General features: G+C 30.9%; 1 protein-coding gene across 1 annotated transcript in view; it reads right to left on the reverse strand.

Moving 5' to 3' along the window:
• The window catches only part of LOC113363883 (protein groucho-like), a 246,613-nt gene that overhangs the window by 91,917 nt on the left and 132,180 nt on the right, over nucleotides 1-22,516 (reverse strand). Inside the window, 1 exon segment of the mRNA XM_026606368.1 lies at nucleotides 2,538-2,563. Coding sequence (XP_026462153.1) covers nucleotides 2,538-2,563 — 26 coding nt within the window.

The raw sequence follows: 22,516 nt of genomic DNA on the forward strand, positions 1-22,516 counted from the left end.
AATATTAACTTAATCAATTTATTGAACTGAAAACATAGTCATTAGATGGAAATCTGCAAAGTAATCGAATATCAAGAAAGACATTTTTTAATAATGTAGAATATTTTTCACTATATCTTACGATTATTTTCCTATTTATAATATCATACAGTTGGCTACAAATATAATATTTTCTTCAAATTATGTCAAATTCACAAGGATATTTTCTCTAAAAATCCTATAATCTATTCATTTATTCCTTTCGCGCTCAGAATATACAAAGACGTATCCTTTTTCATATGATATAAAACATCTCTGCGAAGATACGTGACAGCATTAAGGACTACAGAATAAAGTGTATAATTTAAGAGGACGAACAGTACTTCATTCGTAGCTCGCTCGCGAACATTCAATTCACAAAGTACGTGGTATGAGAGAAAATACGGAAAAACGGAGAAAAACAGGGTCGTATTTCGACAGAAAATTAGTGCCACTAATTAGTTAAGATGACACAAACGAATATAAACCAAGAGCTGCTGAAAACATGTAAAAAAAACTCCTATCAATCGAATAATATATAGCTACTATTTCATTTTCCTCATAAATAAGTCTGGGAATTGTATTATTAGTAATTGAATCATTAGCTCAAGGTTGATTATGACAAATTGCTCTACGTTGTTATAGGAAATTATTGATCCTTTTAATATCTTTAAGAGACATATTCTTTGTGAAGAATAATATGTTTTTTATGATTGAACATGATTTAAATGGTATTAAACTGAAATTATTTGAAGGATATTAAACTCTAGTATCAACATTATGTGATTAATAATTGATCTTATTATTATCTCACTTACATCTGAATGAGAAACATTTGCAGTATTAGGACAAAAAATTAGTGCTACTAATTAGTTAAGTTGACACAAACGAATATAAAGCAAGAGCGGGCTGAAAACATGTAAAAAATCTTTCGGATTAATCAAATAAATGTAGCTACTATTACGCAAAAGACGTAAATTTTATAGAGCAAACGATAGTCCATAATAGAAATAAGTTCGATATTATATTCATAACTTTGATAAACTAGTTTATACCAAAAAAATGGTTTGGTTATTAGGTCTGTTCAAGTATCCTTTATTACAATGATTAATTATACCTATTTTAATTTTTTCCAGTATTAACAATTTGATATGTTGATAGTAAAAATAATACATATTGTGAGTTAAAAATGAGACATAGAGTAGAGCGGGGCTAAATCTCCAAAAAATGAAGTTAGAAATTTTATAACAACAAGATTTGAAAGTAGAGAATAAAAGATGTATAACCAGCCTTGATTCTTAAACGTCGCTAAAAGATAAATGACAATGATAATTCATAACAAAAGTATTTTCCATTGAAAAAAGTTCGATAATCCATTAACAAAAGTAAAGTGATATAGTTCCTTATTACTAAAATTAAATTGGATCGTTGTGCCCCGCCTTAGCCTATAGTTAATTTGACAATATTTACTATTATAAAAAATATATTTTTTATCTAGAAAAGAATAACTTCTATGTTTGAAACATGAAAAATTACTGGAAATACAAGATACTTAGAAATTAGAATTAGAATGAACTAGAAATGCGTTTTTTTGCGAAACAAAATCATATACATAAAAATATAACTAATCAGTATACACTTACATTTAATTTTATAGATAAACTTAATAATTTTTGTCAGTCTCCACGCATGTTACTCTTTATTGTTTTTTTTATTTAACTTAAATGTATATATCTGAGTAGTCATTTTTGAGCTTTTCTGTACATATTCTTCTCTAGTTTTTTAAAATTAACCAATCTTCCAAATGTTAAATTATTATCTGATTTTCAAAAAAATGTATAACAAATATAAACTCAAATTTGTCAAATCTACGAAAACAGCACGTTAAAAGGTATTGGTATATTTAAGTCAACATATTTTTAAAATTCTAATAATGCAGATAAATTATATGAAATTTATAAAAACAACCAAAGAAAACATAATATTGTCTACTATTTCAAAATCTTTTCCCAAATATCGATATCATCCTGATTGCATCTACATAAATCGTTTACCACGTCTTGACCCATAAAGCTCTTAGATACTAGGGAATGGGTACTAAGTCGATTGCTCCCATCCCCCGACCTATTACCGTAGAACGTATCCGTTATTCCGGCGTGAATTATTATTTCATGAGGGATGACGTAGGCGTATGTTCGCGAAGGGTTGTCTTGACTTCACTAGTAGTGTATAGTAACGTAATGTAGCACAAAGGGGAAGTCGCAATGGCAATTGTGCGTGTGACGATTGATTGAATTGCCTATCTTTGGGAACATCTCGGGGGAGATAAGACAAGAAAATGTAAACACGATCCTGAGCCAAGGATGGCGGTGGGCTGGAAACGTTACATATAAGACGTGTTAACACACGAGTTAGGAGGGTAAACATTGAACGCTTAGGTGTGTTGAGTTACTGATTTTATCACTTTGAAGTGAAATTTTGAATTTATGTATGCATGCTTAATAAAAAATGGTACTTACATGTCTTTCGTCTGCTGAATTTAAACCTGTAACAAAAAATACATGTGATTAGAAATATGGTAAGCATAAATATAATAACAATAATTTATTATACACGATTTTCGAATATTGCAATATATTTAAAATATCTCAAAATTCTTCAAAATACACATAATATTATACAGAGTGGTAAGGAGGCGTCCGTTAATCACGTGATCGATTATTAAGGGTTTTTGGACATCTCCTGTCCCCGTGATAATACGCGATGTTTACGACGTTTTAAATCAAGTGAAAAATAAATACACGTGATATCTTATAAGGGGCACAACTAGTGTGAAATTTTCAAACAATCGAATTTTCAATTTTTCCATATTTCGATAGGTTATACCTTTAAAAATAAAATACCAAATTTTTAAATCGATATCTTAAATAGTTTTTGAGCCACAGCCATTTAAAGAGTATATATATAGTTTATAGTATAACGATCATTTTATCTTTAAACGCGTTTTTCTCGAAGCAGCATTTTCCGAATTTGCTGCAGCGATTATTCAAAGACAAATGATCCGATCACTATCAATTTTTTTTACATGTTCTATATATAGTTCTCCGGAAAATGAACCTATTTTGATCGGATCAAAAATCGAATTTTGGCAGTCCAAAAACGACCAAAATTTTTGGTAAAATTCGACTTTGTTTTAAAAAAACGCCGTCATTTTGTCAATTTTTTATTAACTTCCCGTAGGGTAAGTTATAGTAATCGCAAAAAAATCGAAAATGAAAATTTTTATATATCTTTACGTTTCAGAGGTTTCTGAATATTTTGGCATACCTTAGAAAAAATGGATGTATGTGTGTGTGTGTGTGTGTGTGTGTGTGTGTGTGTGTGTGTGGGTGCGTGTGTGTATGTATGTGCGGATACAAATTTTCGTCGACGATTTCGGGAACACGGATCAACCGATTTGAATAATTCAAAAAACATTCGATTCGTATTGATAAGGAGACGTGCTGATTAGTTTTTGGCAAAGGCAGGTCTAGCCGTTCCGGAGATACGGGGCAAAAAGTGCCGAAAACGGTAACTCAGTTTTTAAGAGAACGGAGCGTCCGATTTCAATAATTCAAAAAACATTTTACTTGTATTGAAAAGATAAAGAATTGATCAAATTTTCATAAAGGCAGGTCTAGCGGTTTCGGAGATATAACGAAAAAAGTAAAAAAAAATGCCATTTGGCGGTCAAAAATGATCATTAGACATATGCACATCAAATTTTCAGATATTTCATAGAGATTTTAACAATAAGTATAAATTTTGTTTATTTTCCTATGGGTTCCGTATCAATGTTTACCCGTTAGACAGCAACGCCGCGCTTACGCGCTTTATATTTCGTCTCTATGCAGTTAAAGCAGTACGATTGCTCTGAAAAACAAGTTCAGATCTTCCAAAATATGTCAAAATAAAGAAAACATTTTTCTTAAAAAAAAATAAAAATTAAAAAAAAATTTTTTAAAAAAAAAATTTTTTTTTAAAAAATTTTTTTTCAAAAAAAAAGTAATTTTTTGTCCAATTTATAGTTTCTCAAAAATCTTATTTTTTCGAAGTAAATTTTTTTCAATTTTTCAATTTTAATCATTTTTAAAAAAAATAATAATTTTTGGTACGGGAAGTTCCAGCAATTTGCCTTAAGGCACGATGCCCTAATTGCCTTAAGACAGAATTCCACTTACAGCTAGTTTTTTTTCTTTATCGTAGTTCATTTTACAGACAATATTATTTAGTTTAACGAGAATTTTTTTTAATTTCATCCACGTAGAAGGCCGGAATCACTGCAGCAGTGAAGGGCCTTTTTTTGTCGCGCCGTTGGAGATCGACGATAACTTAAAAAATATTTAATTTTTTTCTTCAAAAATTTTACTATGTATTCGTAAAACATGTATAAACATTTCCCTAAAATTTTGAAGTGATTGATAAAGTAGTTTTTTTAATATAATTTTCCAAAACACACCCTTTTTTAGGCGGTTACACTAGTTGTGCCCCTTAAACCCTTCTTCCTAAACGTGATATTTCGTAATATTTTGTCAAACTATTAAGTTATTATTATATTTATTATTTTTTCCCTTTCTAAAATCACTATTCTAAATAACATAAACACATATTTATCATTACATAATAGCCCAGTGTACTCCATTGTAACAAACCCAAATAAAACAAAAATAATAAATCATACAAAATTTACTACATTGTATATAATGGATCATATTATATATAATGGTATATTTATAGAGTTTTACCATGTGTTTCATATAACTCAATTTCACTTCGCTTTCGTAGGAGATATAACGAAAATTTGACGTTTCGTAGAACAACGCCATCGGTTTATTGGATTTATGACCCCGTTATGTGTGTGTCGAGTTCGCGGTCTTTTGTCTGCCTCAGCTTTACCTGGCGTATCCGGCCTGTGATTTAAGAGGTCACAGGTCAGGTGTTCCGTCGCATCGCGTAATACGTGTACCTTTGTCTTCGGAAATTACCTCTGGCAGAACACCGCTACAAAATATTGCCGGCGTATCTCGTTTCACAAAAGAACAAGAACAACTTTTTCAAGAGTAACGATATAATACATTAGATGGGATTGTAGGTAATTATTTATTGTCGATGTGCTGTTCCGTATTTGTCCAGTAAATTGAAGGCGTCAATTAACAGTAATTAGATATAATTGCACAGCTGATTATTTCATTTTGCAGCAGAAATGTTTAATGCGCGATAACGTTTATTAGGAAATATTGGTTCTATTAATTATTAATAAATATTTGTTCCGGTATTTTTTTATTTTTATTTTATATCAATTTGAAGTTTTTATATGTTCTGAGAGTAAATTTGTTTTGTTTGAAAAAAAATCAATCAAAATTTAAAAAATATAAAAGCTATTTGATTCAATTCATTCACTCACACTTATAAGTACACATATGAAATTATAGTGCTTAATTTTAGTATGCTAATAATTGTCACCCGATGAATGATTCACCAATTAAGCTCAGTTCCCGAAAGTTGCATTAAAGTTAAATACCTTAAATATTGTCTTTTGGAACCTTATATTTAAGCCTTCTTGAAACAGGTGTCTCAAGAAGTTGAGCGACTAAAGAATTAGTATGATCTTCCAGTTTTAGGAAATATTGGGCGCTGCTTAGCTTTTTACGCTGTCTACAAAATCTATATTTAGATCGTCATGTAAATTTGTTGTAGAAGTTAAAATACTAAAAATTTCATTTCGTCAATTACATCAGTTCATTATGTTAACTCATAAAAACAAAATTAATTAGCTTCCTAATCCAATACAAAAGACATAAAAAAAAATCCCCAAACAACTATCTTGATTAAACATCATCAATACCATACAGATATATAAACAAGTTATGTAAATATCTACACATATGTGTTTTCCATATTCCATTACCGTAATCAAATTACACCTTTCGGTCAACATTAACTGAAGCAAAGGTGATTGAAAACGAGGCAATCAAACCAGCAAAACTTCTATATATACCGACAAACAAAAAATAAATGCTAACGATAAGTATTCACGGCATTCGCATAACGTTTGGGGTTAATGGGATCATGTCATGAACGCGATCGGAGCTCATTTCAGAGCACGGCAACTCCTGACGTTAAGTAGAGGTGTTGAGAAAACATCGAATTTTAATGATAAAAGCTGTTGAATGAAAGCAATATTGATGTAATAATATTTATATTGTATATTTTTGTTATATAACCTTTCTTATATATAACTTTGACTGAAGATATCACTGTTGTCGCATTAGCTGTGGAATCTTCTAACGGTCAGAGAATTATATCTGGAAAATTTTTATCATTTCATCAAAATAAAATTCAATTGAACAGAAAATGCAATACAATAGATGTAGTCTTAGTTAGTAATAAGAGATGTATCAACCAAACTACTATTTAAAATCATATTGCTGCCTAAATATATCTGGCTCAAATTCCGAATTTAATCAAGGTATTTACCAAGATCTTCCAGCACTATAGTTGCTATAATAAAAGCAACCGCAAAAGCATCATTATAAAAGCAGTCATCATATTTGAACATTATCCAAGTTCAAGGGTGAGCATTCCAAATTTTTGCGACATAAGCAGTTCATTTGGGTTAATGTCTAAAGATACACTCTGAAGATATTCAATACTGTAGTTATTGTACTCTGATAAAAACTACAAAGCACTAAGTATACTTTGATAAAAAAAACGCGCAATAATTATAATATGTACATGTAATGATTATAAAAGCAAATATGCATCAGTATGAAATTTGGAGTAATGAATAACAATTCCCTTTGAAAAAGAGCTGATTTCTCAATCGACTACAAACTCGTCCATACATAAAAATATGTTAAAAAACAAGTAAAGTTCATCGATCAAATTCATGAATATTCATTTGAAAATTACTTTTTCTTCGACATATTATTTTCCTACCCCAAAATTTGCATTCTGCACACCGATGTCACTTTTCACTGCAGTGTCTAACGACATTATAGAAAATCCAGAGGTCGTGCGTTATATCACGAATATAATTAGTTTTCTAATTATTTAAACTTCAAGCACGAGTTCAAAATAGATGGAATTTTTTAGTTGTGTCACGCTCAGTAGAGTCAAATGTGGGAAAATGTTATATTATATTAGTGCATAAAATAAACATGATAGTGCCTGGTAAATTCTACGAAACATAGAAGATATACAAGGATTAATTGAAATGTAGTTTGATATATGATATGTATTTTAATGTATCGACAATAAATGGTTAAAAGATTTGATAATAATTTTATTTTTTATTATTAGGAAAACAGTGTTTTAACGTATTTTTTATACCTTGCTAGAACTTTTTGTACCGATATTTAATATTTTTGACAGAGAATATTTTACTTTCTTTATTGGACCTGCCCAAAAATTTAATCACTTCTTCCTTCAGTAAATAAATGTAAAATGTTTTTTGAATCATTTAAATCAGATGCTCCGTTGACTCGAAAACTAAATCGACATTTCTTGCACTTTTGCCCTGCCTTTGTCAAAAAACTAACCAGCAAACTAAATATTTGTATAGAAGAAAGAATATTTATAAATTAAATCTATATAACATTCGCAATTCTTATACGATAACCCCTAATATCATAAATTTCCTTTTGCGTATGTGTATCACCTATACCTAAACCATACCTAACATTACATTTTACGTGGTTATATGCCTTATAACTACTATATCGTACGTTCCATTACCACAACACCGTATACGCTCAATCCTTACACTTATATCTAAACCTAACATTTATTATCTTACGCCTACAATTTCGCTTACATACTATTTTCACCCTTACCGGGAATCGAACCCCGACCACCGAAATGCTACAATCAACCGTCTTTTTTCGTGTGTTGTCGCGTCACCTTAGTATTAGTTGCTCAATTAATTAGAAAATAAACCAAAGAAACAACAGTGTGTTTCATAATATATTTTCAGTGGGGGGACCCGATAGAGTAGTGGTTAAGATGCGTGACCATCACGCAGAGGAACCGGGTTCAATCCCCGGTATAGGCAATAGATAGGTAGAGATAATAGATATAGGTAAGGTAGAAATATAACACATTAATATTAAATAGGTGTGTAGGTTGTATATATATACACATATATATATACACATATATACATATAATTATATTTATATATATATATATATACATAGCTGGGCACCGTTAATCAAATAGTTAACTTCGTTAATCGTTAATTCGCTGCAAAAAAAGTTAGCTTCGTTAAACGTTAAAGCGTTACATTTCGGAAGAATTAACGCAAGTTAACGTTAATCGTTAATCCGTTAATATGTGTAAAATTACATTTTTATATCCTTGCGTTAGTGAACTTAAAAAACTTATTAACTTCCCGTAGGGCAAGTTATAGTAATCGCAAAAAAATCGAAAATGAAAATTTTTATATATCTCTACGTTTCAAAGGTTTCTGAACATTTTGGCATACCTCAGAAAAAATGGATGTATGTGGGTCATTCTTTTACAATTCGTACGAATTTTCAAAAAAATAAAATGTCACATTTTACAATTGTCTGAAATTTTTTTACAGATATTATACATAAAATCATTTGACACGTATTTCAAGATTTTGCTGAAAAAAGTTTTTTTGTAAGTATTTACGATTGAAATATGGATTTTTTGCTCAATTTCTATGAACATCATCTGCGGTAATTAATTATCTCCAGTTGCGCTGATCGGATCAGTATTATTTTTTTTTTATTACACTCATATTGAAGCGAACTTTGTAATGATTAATTTTTTTTTTTATTTTTGCAATTTTCTTAACAATAACAACCCTTAAATATTTACAAAGGTTTTACTCAGTCTTACCCCACCTTGAACCGATCCAAAAAAACATTTTTTTTTCTCTGCAACAAAATTCTTTTTACAATTTGTTGGAGACTTTGTTACATCAAAAGATATTAAATATTTTCAAGCGCGAGCAACGCTTTTCACGTCGGGGACCTCAAAGACTTGTACTCATTTGTCACTTTCGAATGGCAATCTTATTGTTTTTGAATTGCATCGTTGAACGAGTCTTTTGATTTCATGTCCAGCCACATTTTAACGAGACTTAGCGCTTTATTTTTTAAAGAGTTGGAGTTTTTTGGTTTTTCTATAGAGTGACAGAATTGAAAAAGTCTTCCTCCTCGTCATCATCGTTGTTACTCGCATTGCTTTCTCCGCCACTTAAACTATCTCTGTCCTTCGAATGTTCTGCTGCTTCTTGTCGTAAGGAAGAAGCCATATTTTTTCAGCCATATCAAGCGGAACTTTGGGTGCAATGCCGCGGCAAGTTGGCACTGTTTATCATTCAGAAGTGGTCCAAATCTTTTCTCTATGCCATTTAATAAGGCATTGGCGAAAGCTGTGCCGTGCGGTAAATAGTAGGCATTGGATTAACGATTAACGGACTTCTACGATTTTAACGGAAGTTAACGTGTCCGTTAACATTTTTCAAAGTTAACTTAAAAGTTAATCCGTTAATCAAAATGTTAACTTCGTTAATTAACGATTAACGGATTAACGAGTTAATGCCCAGCTATGTATATATATATATATATATAATAAGTTAGTTAGCAAATAATAATCTACCTGTAATAGATTATTCGTATGGATAGAGTATGGATAGGCATAGGTATCTCACGGTATAATAGATAATATAGGTATATATATAATAAGTTAGTTAGCAAATAATAATCTACCTGTAATAGATTATTCGTATGGATAGAGTATGGATAGGCATATGTATCTCACAGTATAATAGATAATAGTTAAATTATCTATGATATATAATAGTACAGTTTAATATAATAGTATGATAATAGTAAGATTATCATATCCCAAATTTAGTCTTATATTATAATAAGTTTTATATCATAATAAATAAGCGTAGGTATTAATAAAATTAATATCAAAATCAATTTATGTTATTAGTGGATATAAATTATGTACTCAATGATTTCCTTATACTTATAATTGATTAGGTTTTCACAATATTATTGCCCAAAGTCAAATTGGACCTTTGTGCCCCGCCCTACCATATATTTAACTTCCCGTAGGGCAAGTTATAGTAATTGCAAAAAAATCGAAAATGAAAGTTTTTATAAATCTTTACGTTACAAAGGTTTCTGAACATTTTGGCATACCTTAGAAAAAATGGATGTATGTGTGTGTGCGTGTGTGTGCGGAAAACAAATTTTCGTCGACGATTTCGGGAACACCGATCAACCCATTTAACTAATTCATAAAACATTCGATTCATATTGATAAGGAGACGTGCTGATTAGGTTTTGGCGAAGGCAGGTCTAGCCGTTCCGAAGATACGGGGCAAAAAGTGCCAAAAACGGTAACTCAGTTTCTGAGAGAACGGAGCGTCCGATTTCAATAATTCAAAAATCATTTTAATTGTATTGACAAGATATAGAACTGATCAAATTTTCATAAAGGCAGGTCTAGCGGTTTCGAAGATCTAATAAAAAAGTACAAAAAATGCCATTTGGCGGTCAAAAATGATCATTAGACATATGCACATCAAATTATCAGATACTTTATAGAGATTTTAACAATAAGTATAAATTTTGTTTGCATTCCATGGGTTCCGTACCAATGTTTATCCGTTAGACGGCGACGCGGCGCTTACGCGCTTTTACATTTTGTCTCTATGCAGTTAAAGCAGTACAATTGCTTTGAAAAAAGTTCAGAATTTCCAAAATATGTCAAAATAAAGAAAAATTTTTTTTTTCAAAAAAAAAAAAAAATTTTCCCAAAAAAGTAATTTTTTGTCAAAGTCCTAGTTTCTCAAAAATCTAATTTTTTCGAAGTAAATTTTTTTCAAAAATGTTAATCGTTTTTTAAAAAATAATAGTATTTGGTACGGGAAGTTTCAGCAATTTGCCTTAAGGCACGATGCCATGCGTCTCACTAGTTTTAATTAATTTTATAAAAAAATGTAATTTATTTTTAATGTATATATAGTTACAAGTCAAGGATAACAAAATCCCCACCATGTTGCACCTTTCCAAAAACTTTGGAAATATTTAAAAATAATTAATGTATTCATAAATACAACAGATAAGACATAAGAAATTTTAAAAGCATTTCTTTCATATTTGGTTTTGTTTCATGTTTAGTTGCAACGATAAATTAGAATTGAAACTAACGACTGCAAACGTTAATTATTCTTTGTTCTATTTACCCTATTATTACATCCAATCTACGAATATGCTAGATTTTCTCAAACTTATTATTCCCCGAGGTAGACAATTGCAGTAAACTACCTCCCGGCTTCGGTGTAGCGCATTTCGCGGGTGGCATCTTTGGAATAATTCTCAAAGCACGAAGAAGCTATGTGCTTGCGGTAATGGCAAAGTTCAAGCGCGTCCCGAGACAATAGAAAAGGGTAGAGTAGTTTTCTTCGTGGATAGGCGGCGGCTTGCCGAGATAGTTTCTAGTGAAAGACTTCACGTACGAGCAGTGAATAAATAACTCGAGAGATTTAGGTCTTGAGTAGGGTCCGGTGTTGTACATGCTACTTGTAAACTTTTGCGGGAACGACGGGAAGCAGATAGGCCCAGTCTTGTGGAAGCAAAAGGGCTGATAAAAGATTGATGATTCAGAAAATCTCAGATTAAAGGATTCGCTATTTATAATTACTACTAAATATTCTATAATAACTAGAGACTAATAATACTTTAAAATGCTATAATTTAGGTACAATTTTTACTTTTATGTTGAACTGCATAATTGGAAATTGAAAACCACTAATATGATTTGAAGTTAAAATAATTTATTGCTCCCGTAATATACATAGGGTACGGCAGGGCTAGTTGAGCAAATTTTTACTTAAACGGATGTAGCTCCTAAGTGAAAAGTCTCAATAAATTGCTATACGGCTTAATGGATTTGTTGTTTATCGCTTAACAAAAGTGTTAATAATATTTTTTGGTAATAAGTAAAATTTAAAAGCTAAAGCTATTTAAATGCAAAAAGTCAAGTATGCTCAATGTACCGCATAGGTGGGGCAAGTTGAGCACTTAGACATAGGTTCAATGTCGATTAGTGATGAAATAAAATAAGTTTTTAATAACCAGTTATATATTTATAGTCTTTATTGACAGAGAAAACAAAACTTATAGTAATTTTCTTTGAATAATTAACTAAAAGTAGAATCAACAAACAATATCGTATCTTAGAAATTATTTTACCATTATATTCAGTATTTTTGTTTAAAATCATTATTTTTTTATATAATTACTCAGAGACTTAGCTTAAAAATAATATTTTTTGAAAGTTAATAGTAATTGTCTTAGTGACAGAACAAGTTTAGCAACTTGTTGCTCGACTAACCCCAACTCGGAATTTCAAAATAAAAGTGAGTTCATAAAAAAAACGTGAGAATTATACCCAGAATCTTTGTGCATATTAAAAGTACTATAATTATATGGAAGAATAATATTTAGCTGATTAGAAATTATTTTTGGTCTCAAAATAAACAAAACGCCTGTGAGCCTCTCTCATTTGTCCAACAGCCACTAGCGATCGCGGGATGTTTATTTCTCCAAAACCTCTATCTTTCCGCCATATAATGCCTAAAAGGACAGTGCATAGTTTTCGAGATATTTCAATTGCTCAACTTGCCCCTATGCTCAACTAGCCCCGCTCTACCTTACTACATAAATTACGTATTTTCATTTCTATCATTTTCCGCAGAGCAGTTCAATAATGGCAAAATGCGCATATAAAGCCCCTGAATGTGCATGTCACAATTTAATATCCTTAATAGTCAAGTTTGCAATCGGCTTACAATTTAATTTAATACACTCAATACGGCATATTTCCATGTAAGCCTTCAAGTAGCGACGATCTTAAGGGTGCAATACAGTGATGCAATTTCTCGCTGTGCAAACTCTGCATAATTTTGTGTGACATGACATTCTATAGACATACCACATATTGAGCTGAACTGATCCTTTGTCATGTACGCACGTACTTTGTATTGCATTCGGAATTGAGAGAAGATTTGGTGAAGACGAAACGTGTTAACCTAAATCAATGCGAATGGAAACTTTGGAACTTAGAATAATTGCATTACTAATATAAAATTTGACAAAAATATTTAAATACGGAAATTGAAATGCGCTAAGAAATAATAATGTAAGCTAATCCATTATAAGTTCTATTACTACCTCATTACTTGTATCATACCACACACATAATTCTGTATGTAATAACATTTGCTACTATGCCATAATAGAGCTATAATGGAAATTCCGTTAATATTATTCCGTCTTCAATTTTACATAAATTATTCATTTTGTGCTTTGCTTTAAGCATATACAATGTATGTACTGAAATACGTAACAACTTCTAATCAAATACATTCGAACGAAGAAAATGCACAGACCCGCTACAGTATTTGCCGATATAATGATGTATCATTATTCCGCTTGTAGTACGGCTGCACAGTATGTAGCAACTAGTAAGACGCCGCGCTGTGCAAAACTTGTATAGTGCAATACCCATAACTTGAACAACATCAATTATTATTTTCTTTGCGAACAGATCTCGTTTCAGAGTCATCGGAGAAGAAATATTCGACCTTATATAATATTTCTCATAGAAAGGGGTGTATTGAATACTACGGCACAACACAATATAGACATCACTATCCATCACTCGTTATAAGAACGGCGGGTGCAACGTCGCAGCGACACAGAAACTTGTTTTCGCGGAATTGAAAATCCAATTTTCTGCGGGTAGTAAAAGAGAGAAATGTGTGCATCGCGCTGTACTACCGAGAGCATTGCGGTATTATACGGATAGGGGTGGGAAATGATTATTTTCGATGTTGAAGAAGGTTGAAACTAAAACAATTCAACTAAAAGATGATTGTGAAATATGACAATTAAAAGGCATTGTTACAAAACTTTAAACAAAACATTATCATTACTAAATGTTATACTATCTTCTTAATATTCAAGATCAGTTCTATAAAATAGTTTTAGGAATTCAGTAGGAAATGTTGTTGACAAAAGAGCATCTAAGGTTTACGTCTCAATTTCCTAAAGTTGAAATTGTTTTTGTCAAAGTCGAAGTTTTATTTCCGACAATATATTCCATAATAAATTTAATTTGTTCGCCATTAATTTGCATTTTATTGTTATCGATTTCTACCTTTGTTTTCTCTATATGTATGTAGTGTAGCGATCTTTGAGTAGGCAATTTTGTAAGCACGTTACATTAATTTTGCTCTTTTTTCAATTCTCCTCTATATATTACTAAAATACAGTATAATAAAATAACCAAAGTATTCATTTTGAGTATTTCGATCGCACAGCACATCCCTACATATCAAATGCTCACATATTCGAAAACAAGATAACTCTGCTTGATGCACTTTTCATGCATGTACGCCCACGAGCGTCATGTCCCAGAAAATATGGTCGAAAAATATATTTCAGTGAATAATATTCGCATGATCACATTTATTGTATGTCATTTAATAACGACAGAGCAATATAAATAAATTGTACCAAAATAATATAGGAAGAGATAAATAAAACTAATCAAAAAATCTTTAAAGCATAACCTTTAAAATAGGTGCATCGTTGTAATATGCCATTACCCTATTAAACCAGCACGGTATTATAAAATATAACTACAATGTTACCAAGGTAGTAAAATGAAGCCATTATTATGTTATATTACCCCGCGGCGCTTGTAAATATTATATGCGTTTACCCTTACCGCATCACCATTATGCAAAGGAAAATGTGCTGTTTGATGTTTCAACAATTTTCATCTTTATTACGTCGTGATACTTTGAAACTCTTATAAAAATAAGTCGCAAACTTAATATCTGTTATCGAGATAGTACGGAAGTTTTTATTATATTCAAGAAACATTTGCAACATAAATATGAGCTCCGGAAAAATGTAGTTTGAAAAACTATCATAGTTACTGCTGAGAAAGAACATAAACGATAGACGAAAATTGTTTGAGAAGAAAACTGGTAATCGATAAAAATTAGGTATTAAATTGGAAACTCATTTATGCACTTACGTATTACCCGATTTTTAAATATCACCACATATCTCCAAGGGGGAGAAAGGAATCCAAAAATCCTTAGAAATCTCGATCACGTGATTGATGGACGGCCCATCGTGTACTTCAAAATTGTAATTAAACATAATAATATAATAATATAATTATTATACTAAATGCATTAATAGAGCTTTTAATTTATATATTGGTTATGCATATTAAATCATTACATTAATAAGTGTAAGCTGGTGGTAAACCCTATCGACAAATAAATAATCTATAACTACCCCTAACAATGAAAAATAAGAAGTTATTAACTAGTTAACTAGTTTCAAATCATTGAAAAAGATTATCACAAAAATGCCATTCAGATATGTTGTTAAAAAGATTTTAATAATCTAATCTAAATATTACAAATGTCTACGTTCCATTTACCTCTTAACAATATTTGCCGTCGGAAATTATAAATATTTACTCCTTTACAAATTAGCACTCAGTTCATTCAGCAGGTAAAATAAAACAAAATCCGTCGTGTTAATTAAATTAAATATTCTCTGCAAACCAGTTTCGAAGTGATGAACATAAAAGCCTTTCGGATATTTCTGAAGATATTTCTTGCTCGAAAGAAAGTTGTAAACATTCCCTTCCGTCGTATTACTCCGGCATATTATTCCGTCGTTCTAATGCGGGTGAAGAGATTTGCCTGAACACAAGGACGCCATGTCGAGCGCGAAGGGGATGCAAGTTGGAGGGTATATAAGACATAGATTGAGAAAAGGTATAAAAATTCTTTTGGAAAGTGAACTGCGATAAATATCAATGGCTGAAGAATAAAAGTTGAGTTAAACTTTGGTGTATGGTAAATCAATTCTATCGCTTGTAAATAAAAGACTAAACGTAATGTGCAATGTGGCAAACTCGTTCAAATTATAGATCGAGTTGATCGCAATTATTATCATCATGAACAACTAAAGAGAATTTTAAGAAAGTCTTTATATAATTAATATTGTTCAGACGCTTTCTCATATTATTATATTGACCAATGACAACGATCTTCATGACATTGAGCTTTCGTACCGGAAAGTTGCTACCCTGTAGAGGGGGTAGCGGGCAGTTTGATCAGATTTACTTGTCACTTCAAAGAGCGAAGTCCGTGAGTCAACATAAGTAATAAATATATACAATCTTATATCAAGTACAACTTAGTAACAAATCATTATTGTAATAAAAGTTAGCACCAAATAGAAAAACTATACCAATTGAATTAATTTTATATAGTAACAAATGTTAAATTATAAGTTTACAAAGATTAGAATAAATAAATAAAAAGAAATAATAATAATTATATCTATTCAGATCCATAATATTAGAAATTAAAATTGTAATTCTCAATAAAATTATTTATCAGATTTAAGTAATCAGACTATCAATTTAAGGAAATATTATTGTTTCTAAAGATTCTTTCCTGAATATTTACCCCAGCCATCAGTCTAAAAATACTTCTACGGTTTCAGAGAAATGGGAACGAGGGCGCTCGAAGAATAAGAATGTCGAGAAAAGCGTCGAGTGTGGGTGTCCATTGATATCATTCAACTGTGGATGATCCTTAATAAAATTTCCACAAGAAGAGACAATCCCAATCCCACCTAGGGCGTCTTGCACGCGAATCAAATTACTGCCGATTGTTTTGTTCGATGGACTTGTTATTCGATTAAGCTTTGTTCTAATTCAGTCTCCTTTAATCGCTAATAAGATTAACAATATGCCCCGAAGACTAGTGTTAATTAATTAGAATCGTTTCCGCATTGCTTTTCAGAATAAATGGGACTAGATATTAGTCACGCGAAGGCATTATACTATTATTAGACGATACCTTAGCAGGTAACAAATTCATATGCATTTACAACTACAAGTATATTGTGAAATTTATTTATTTATGATTTATCTTGCAATATATTTAATCATGATTGAATTAGAAAATAAAACATTAAATAACACCAAAAACTTAGATATTTTTACATTTCATGTTCAAAACATATATCATGTCATGTCTATATTTCACTTCCAGTTGATCTTCTATAATGCCTTGTTATAAAACCGCCAAGATCCTTTCATGCAATATAATTCCATCCCGAATCTCGTCATCCCCCTAAGATTCGCCCAAAGTTTTACAATAGAAAACCCGAAGGAATACGCACCCTTTCATATAACTATACTTATATATTATATAAGCTTCTTTCTCATCCTGCAGGATTATTTATGAGAAATGAAACCCTTTCCGAATCGTTGAGTCACTGGCAAACAACTTAAAAGCAACAGTGGGGAAATGTCAATTTTTGCAGACAAAGGTTATAATGGAATCAGATTAACAAGAAAGGACCAACTGTAAGGTCAGGAAATACTCTAAATTGAGATGAGATGTAAATAGATACATTAGTATAAAAATGCATATGATGAAAATGACTAAAGAAAGAATGCAATTACAAGCTATTAATAAAAAAAAAACTATAATTATTATTTAGCTTTGCAACAGAAATTTCAATGAAGCAGTTTCAAATAAGAAGGCATAAACATGATGCGATAAAAATTGCAGAATTTCAGAAAATGTATTTGATATTTCAGTACTAAAAATCAAAAATCTAGTTGCTCAATTTATAAATATTATAATGAAAATGTCTTAGAATTATATTATGCAGTGCTCAATATTACGTTCGAAAAAAGGTTTACTCAATTTGCACATCTTTACAGTTTAACCGGATAAGAAGGCACCAGTTTCCTTCCTCCCATCCTAGCTGCTTTCACCCAGAGAGGAAAGTACTAGAATAAAATCAGACCACAAAATCGCAACGACATCGGACATATGCGGAGTTCTCCAATCGTTATGAGCTTCGGCGAGCTTTCTGGACACTGAAAACGTTGGCTCGGTGCCGTGAGCTTTTATCTGATACCCATTTCGTCTAACCGTTGGGAATAAACGGAATCTATTGAGAGAGATACTATACGAAAGAGAATCGAATCGGCCAATTGATTTCCGCAATAGCTGGATAGCAGTCTAAGACTCGGGAGAAACTGACCACCCGCATGTCGACTGGAAACTTCTTGAAAGCTACGATACGATAATAATGTGTTCGCTCGATTTGAGATAATCTCGAAGGAGATAACATGGTTCTCTTATCGAATTAAATTACTTACTGCAATATACGCTTTCGGATCTAATATACACACACGCACACACATGCACACACACACATATATATATAGAAAGATTATATATTTATTATACTATATATCACTTATTAAATTAAGCTTTATGAATAAAATCAAAATTTTGGTTACAAAATTATGAAATATTGGGAACAAAATAATGATCACAGTGCAAAACAAATCCTTATTCAATTTTAAGAACATAACATGTAAAAAAATCAGGTACGCACAATAAACAAAAATATATATCTCGTAAAAGAAAATAAACAATACTTTTTATGTCAAAACAATTTCCTGGCAAATATCTGCAGGTCTTGATTGTTTGTGGAGCTTAAACTTTGTATTTCTGCGCTCGCTATAAATCGAAGCATGGTTTAAAATAGAAAATCTAAACTTAAACTGTCGTAAACTTTGAGTAATTTATAAATAAATATTAATATAAATATACACAATCGTAAAATATTAGATTATTTATAGGGGAGTCCAAAAAATAAAAAAAAGTAAAGAGAAGATAAAAATTTTGAGAACAAAAAAAAAATCGCATTACTTCTGTAACATTTGGTCCAAACCATCTATTATCCTCTGATCTGGCACCACATAAAAGTCTTATTGAAACAAGGAACCCCATTCAAATAATGCTTTTCCTATGTTCGCTTTTAGCATGCTAAACATGATATAATACCTTTCTAAGCTCATCACCGCATGTATTCAAATATTCATACAAAGACCGCTCGCTAAAACAACAATGATATCGCGTAGGATCTCCGTCAAAGTTCGCCCACACAAATTGCACCTCGAGAGCATCCTGTTCATAAATAATACATATCTTGTTCTCGCGAATACAGCACCGAAATTTGGCGAAGAGCCGGAGGAATAGTTTAAGAAGACATACAATTAGATTGAAATAATAAAATTTCTTATAGTTCTTAGAATGAAGTTAAAAATGTAAGTAAATGAAGTAACTAGTTGACCAGTGATCATTGACTTAATTTACTGAAATTAATCAATTTTTTGTATAAACCAATACAAAATATTTTCATGATATTCATAATATCTATTTTCAATTTGGAAAATCCTATATCGATTCAAATCATCAATTCTATCCCTACACGTATTTAGCTTATATCTTTTATTACTTCACACTTTATCAAGCCTCTTGAGAAATTCCTTATGGGGGTCTCGTTCAATTTTGGAAGAGTCCTTCCTATCCTCCTATCTATAGAAATAGAAATCGCAAGAAGAGAGAAATTCATCCAAGCGAGATCATTCTTCTCCTGTTTTAGTGAAGGTATCTATATTCTTTCCACTCATTTTCTCGGCAAAACACACCCGGGTCGGTCGGTATGCCCCGAAGCCCGCTTTTGTTCACGGCTCACGAAGAGTAATCATGATATATACGATGTACCGCACGGGCGGTCGGACGAATGCGAGTAAATGAAGAAACAGAACCGCATTTATTGGAATGCAAATTGGGAAAATTACCATATTTACACTAGCGTATTGGGAAGATCTTGATACTGCAAAAATCACACTTACAGAGGAAGATATTTTGCACAAAATATTTTAATGGTTACATTTTATACACAGGCACATATATTTGAAAAGTTTGGTTACCCCTTCTCGTTATTAGATCATGGACACATCGGCGTTTGCAGAAAGACTATCTAATTTTTAAAAGATGATTTACAAGAATATTTTTGGTTGATAGGAGAATACATTTTGCAAGATAATTTTGATTTTGGAAAGCCGATAGGTGACTGTTTTATATTTTATTAATTTCAATCTGACTAAAAATGCTTAGTTAAGCGTAATGGAAAAATCTTTCTAGAAGGAAAATTATCAAAATATGGCAAGTATTAGTAAATTCTGCCACTGACCGAAAAATAAACTTGATCTCTTTCTCATCACGTGTAATGTATCTGAAAAGTAATTCATAAAGCCTAGAATTTCAGTGATACCCAATGTTTTATTAAATTACTTATTAAATTATAGCATATATAAATATATTTATATATATATATATATATATATATATATATATATATATATTAGGTCCCTAAAATGGTCATTATCGAATTTCCTTGCTCCCACGGGCTCAAATGGTTCCAAATTGATATAAAACAATTCTCTGAAAGTTTTAGCTCTTAATATTAACGTTTAGATAGAGCGCAATTCAATCAAACTTCGTTTGGAAAGAGCATAGAAAAAATTTTGAAAACTAAAAAAAATGTTTTAAGTATAACTTAGTGACAAATGAATGAGTTTTATTCAATCATTTGTTTGCTAAATTACATCTAAAAAACATTTTTTAAATTTTTGAAAATATTTCCATGCTATTCCCATACAAAACTTTGATTGAATTGCGCTCTATCTAAACGTTAATATTAAGAGCTAAAACTTTCAGAGAATTGTTTTTTATCTATTTGGAACCATTTGAGCCCCTGGGAGCAAGGAAATGTGAAAATGACCATTTTAAGGACCACCCTAATATATATATATATATATATATATATATATATATATATATGCATTATTGTCTTAAGATCACTCTTGTCCGTTAATTATTTTAAAGTGCAATAAAAAACTGGTAATGGTAATCATTCTTTAAGTCTGCATCGAATAAAAAGAAGTTATAATCAGAAATAATTTATACAAACAGAAATAAAATTTGTATTTGTATTTGTGAGATGTATCTCACCAAGGTTTTAAATTAATTTCTCGCTTAAGCCCATTTTAGCAGACACATAAAAAACCCAGACAGTAGCATAAAACGAATCTTGCAAGAAAATCATCACCATAGACTTACAATTTTATAGTACAATTCATAACGTTTACCAGCTTATTCTACCACTGCTGTTTATAACTTTATAACGCAATTAATCTCGACTGGCTCAGATCATAAAACACGTCGTTCTCAACGCAGCCAATAATTCTTTCCTGCACACGTCCCTGCAGTTTGGTATATCATTTTATTTCTTTTGGCGTTCGAATCGCCTGCGGCTGAACAGCAGTGAATTTAATGTGGCCACGCTCGCCTCATACATCCGCGAAAGATATTGCATGTCCGTTGTGTACATACACAGGAATCAACACGAGGAACGGACCTTCTTGCTATTGTATATTCGCAGACCTTTGTAAACTGACACATTTGACAGCAAGATGGTTATTGACCATGTCAATAAATAAAATTCAAATACTACATATTTATTATTTGTTATTTTGAAAATATGAAACTGTTTATTCAGAACAGTGATTTCCGAACAGGTCCATACGGATCACCAACTTATACAACCAGGTCCATGAAAAAGCTCAAGGGGTCCACGATACAAAACGTTTGGAAACCTATGATCTAAAACATGTATGTCTTAATCCATTAAAAAAATATATCTAAAAAAATTACATAAAACAAGTATGAATCCCTAATCTAAATTTGCGTTGAACGTTGCTATTAATTATATTTGTAAATTATTATGTTTTATTACTATTACACTTTATTTTATAATTTGAGGATCATTAAAAAGCAATTTTTAATTTAATAATCGTATCATAGAAAATGTTTCTGAGAATATCAAAGTACTTTACCTAGAACCATTATTTATTACCATAAGTGAATTTTATATTACTATTTGTAAATGTCATATTCGATATTTGATAAGAAAGAGGTTTGATTAAAAAGAGTTCACCACATTACGTGCCCACTATATTGAGGTCTTGCTCATATAATAAATTGCATATCGAAGAAATAAAATTTATCGACACGGTCTGGCAAACATATTGGCCCGATATCACCTCGAACGGAGGACAGAAAAGAAACGTAAAAAGAGTAAATCGAACATGAAAACGCCTTTGTATACATATATATTACATATACATACACAATATATAGATATATAAGTAATTTCCACGAAAGAAAGTATTGGATAAGATGTGTTGTGAATAAAATATGAGGTTTTGGGATGTGCAAACAATCTTACCATGTATATTGAAGTCACTAATTTAAAATAAATAAAATATTATATATAATACTTCATCTGCTATGTTCAAAAATAGATAAATAAATTTTATATCATCAAATTCTTATTTAATATCTATAATATATTAATAAAAATATTTCTATCAACAATAATTTCCCGGGAATCTGCGATGTAATTAATCATGCACGGGCTCAATG

Source organism: Ctenocephalides felis, unplaced genomic scaffold (genome assembly GCF_003426905.1).
Source record: "Ctenocephalides felis isolate EL2017-DRISC unplaced genomic scaffold, ASM342690v1 CF-g0.4_SCAFFOLD_00845, whole genome shotgun sequence".
Lineage (NCBI taxonomy): Eukaryota > Metazoa > Arthropoda > Insecta > Siphonaptera > Pulicidae > Ctenocephalides > Ctenocephalides felis.